The sequence below is a fragment of the Centroberyx affinis genome, unplaced genomic scaffold (assembly GCF_046629955.1).
Source record: "Centroberyx affinis isolate AG114_WGS23_722 - 3 ecotype Tasmania unplaced genomic scaffold, CSIRO-AGI_Caff_v1 ptg002149l_1, whole genome shotgun sequence".
In the NCBI taxonomy this organism is placed as follows: domain Eukaryota; kingdom Metazoa; phylum Chordata; class Actinopteri; order Beryciformes; family Berycidae; genus Centroberyx; species Centroberyx affinis.
In genome coordinates, this window is record NW_027280466.1 from 94,517 (window position 1) to 97,822 (window position 3,306).

At 41.0% G+C, this 3,306-nt stretch overlaps 1 protein-coding gene across 2 annotated transcripts; it reads left to right on the forward strand.

Annotated features, from left to right (window-relative positions):
• The first annotated feature begins 706 nt into the window (after positions 1–706).
• On the forward strand, positions 707–3,028 carry atp5mc3a (ATP synthase membrane subunit c locus 3a). Of its 2 annotated transcripts, XM_071531923.1 has the most exons (5): positions 707–754; positions 955–1,050; positions 1,870–1,941; positions 2,081–2,271; positions 2,448–3,028. In XM_071531923.1, exons 2-5 carry the CDS (start codon positions 1,012–1,014, stop codon positions 2,560–2,562), a joined length of 417 nt encoding a protein of 138 aa, XP_071388024.1. In that variant the 5' UTR covers positions 707–754; positions 955–1,011; the 3' UTR covers positions 2,563–3,028. The 2 variants fall into 2 exon arrangements, with proteins under 2 accessions (XP_071388024.1, XP_071388023.1); XM_071531922.1 differs by lacking the exons at positions 707–754; positions 955–1,050 and having other exon boundaries at positions 1,738–1,941.
• The last annotated feature ends 278 nt before the right edge of the window (positions 3,029–3,306 follow it).

Genomic DNA, 3,306 nt, shown 5'->3' on the forward strand with positions numbered 1-3,306 from the left:
CAAGAAACTGGGGCTTGGAGGGTTCTAGTAAGAACAAACTGTTGAAGTTCTACAAAGAACATCTACGTTTGTTGCTACTGCACCTACTGCTCAAATCTAAAACTGCCTCATTAATGGTAAGATATTTTTCTCTTTAGACTAGGAGTATAATTAGTTTGCATCTCATTTTGCTGAAACATTTCCAGGTCAACATATGGTAGAGACAGCCTAGTAACCGAGTTTTATCTAATTTACTGAGCAATTTACAAACAACAAGGCATATTTGTGTTCGTCCAGTTCAAAACACCAAGCACACAATAAAAACTGATATGGGTTAAATTAAAGTGAGAAAGAGAGAGAGGGGGAAAATGATGCCTACATGGTATTATAATTAGGGGTCTTAAAAAAATGCTATATTCCATAGGCAGTTGTGTGGTTAAAAAGTTTGGATGACATAGCCAGTAAGGAATGCCAATTTCCACCTCTCTGTTAATTCATAGCCCATACAAATTGATGAAAATAAATGTTATATTCCTTTTCAGTAATCGTATTTAGACAAGAAAAGTACATTTTTCTTTAGACACAAAATGAAAGTATCCTAAAACATGACTAGCGGTTGTGAACATGGAGGTTTTATGTTGTGAATGAATATTGCCCCTGTGATCCTGTTTAATAAAGTTATTGTGAAATGACCTTCCATTGTCATCATCCGGGCGTCTATATACATCACGTCGCGCATGCGTACTCGTTCACTGTGGTTCGACCTCTGCAGTCGGTAAGTGTGCAATGGCAGTTTCTATGAGAAGCCGATCTTTGTAAATCCTTATTCATCCTCCTGCTTAACTTCATGTTGCACTGCACAAGTGAGGACAGCATGCAGAATGGATGTGAATGTGTATTCGAGTGTATTTATTTTCTCAGTGGAGCATTTTTACACCCATTTGACCTTACTTCTGTCTGGTCTTCTATTCGCAGAGAGACCCGGGCTTCAATCAGATTTGACCAAACCGGTTAAACTACCTAAATAACAAAATGTACGCCTGTGCAAAGTTCGTCTCTATGCCGGCTCTGGTAAGTGTATTTCTTCGGTTTGTTTCAGCCGCTGTGCATTTGATCCTGCTGTCTAATATCACGAGTAAATCCGTGAGGGCCTTCGGTTGAACTTGAGTGTAGCTGACTGGCAAGGGTATCTGCAGACTAGGCCAGCAGGCTAGCTTCCCTGCTAGCCAGCTAATGCTATGGCACAGGATGACATGCCCTGTGTGCGTGGCATTGTAGCAACAATAAGGTTGATGCATGCAATGCACATGTCAGATATTTGCAAGAATCCGTGAAAATGCTTAGCTTAAGCTCGTAGGTAACAAGTTAAGTGATTGTCGTCAGCTAAGGTCATCCACAAGTCCCTGTTAGCTACTAGTGCAAAGTTCATTTGTCAAACATACACTTAAGCCTACAGCTAACACACCAACTATCACTTATTTCATCAGGGAACTGTTGGTCTCCCTAAAGGTTTAATTTGGGCTGTGAGTCATCTTCCAAGGTCATGTTTCTGTTTCCAGCAGGTTAAGCTAGCTAACACATATTGTTTAAAATACAATAGAACTATGGTAAAGCTTACTATTAAAGTACACTGCACTTTTCAAGCATCGTGGCTCAAAAACGTGTACAGTACTTACAGCATTAACAGATCATTAATGTCACAGGGTGAACATGCACAACAGTGAATGACAGTTTCAACTGTCAAGTGACATTCAAGGTGCCTTCCACCTGCTCATGTGTTTGCTGTCGCTGACAAAGGAGAGCCAGCCAGTCTTTTTTTTTAGTCATAGTGGACTTGCATGTGCTATATGGCTAAATATCTGTGTTTTTGTATCTGTGCCCTTGTTGCAGGTCCGCGCTGGTCCCCGGGCTCTTTACAGACCCCTCTCTGCCTCTGTGCTGTCCAGGCCTGATGTAACAGAGGTAAGAAACGCTGCTACTACTACGTCTTTCTACTTAAGCTATATTCATCTTCATATCTGTGTATTTAACCAATATGATCGATGGGTATGTTTTAAGGCTGAAAGTTTACAGTCATGTCTGGTCTCTTTCCACCCCTCAGAGCAACGTCGCCCTGATGCCACAGAGCCCCCTCACTCAGGTCGCACTGAGAGGCTTCCAGACCAGCGCTGTGAGCAGGGACATCGACACCGCCGCCAAGTTCATTGGTGCCGGAGCTGCCACAGTCGGAGTAGCTGGATCTGGTGCTGGAATTGGGACAGTGTTCGGCAGTCTCATCATCGGCTATGCTAGGTTTGTTTCAGTCCTGCCACAAGACCTCAAAATTGCTTAGAAGCCAGATCCTTTCAGTCTCATGATTGGGAGTCATAATAATAATTCATAATTCACTAGGACTTCGATATGTTTCTGGTGTGTGTTTTGTTGTATTTCTGTCAGAGATGCCCTGACAATATCTTCTTCTTTTGCAGGAACCCATCTCTGAAGCAGCAGCTGTTCTCCTATGCCATCCTGGGATTTGCCCTGTCCGAAGCCATGGGTCTATTCTGTTTGATGGTTGCTTTCCTTATCCTGTTTGCTATGTAAAACTCTGCTGTCATAGAACACTTTAATTACAGATGTGACTACATATTTTATTGTGGCTACCAAAATTGTTCCGTGTTGGTGTCATGGAAATGTACATTTTCAAGTCTGTCAGATGCTGTCAAGATAAGCAAGACATGTATTGTAAAAATGTAAGAAATTACACAATTAAAATGCATGTATTTGACTATTTAACAATGGCAGTAAATTTTATGTCTGGAATATCATGCCAACGCAACTGAGAACAATCTGCTATCATGAATGTCACCTTATTCTGCGAAGCAGCTGTGTAGACTTGCTATGAATCAGCCTGGTGCATTTAATATTTTCTCAATGCATCACATACAAGCTTTTTGGGGTCCACATTAATGCATTCTTTGGTTCATCTGCAGGTCAATAGCAGTACTGTAAGTAGGTAGCAAGTAAGTGCTTGCTTTTGTAAATGGCATTAAATAAACCTAGACAACAATTTGATGGTGCTAAATAATGGTTTTGCGTTTTTTGGATGTGATGAATGAATGTTACCAGTACCTGCAGGGTTGTCTTTAAAACTAAATTATTGGAGTCCTCCGCTTATGTTTGGGTCATACACTGTGCACCGGTCCTATAACCTACTTGGATAACAGATTTACATTACTAATCAAACTAAATTGCATAATTTGGGGAAGAAAACTGAATGATAGCTGTGTCTGATAATTTTGTATAATTGAGACAACTTTGGGTTCCACATGAAGGGGAGGGCCTCAT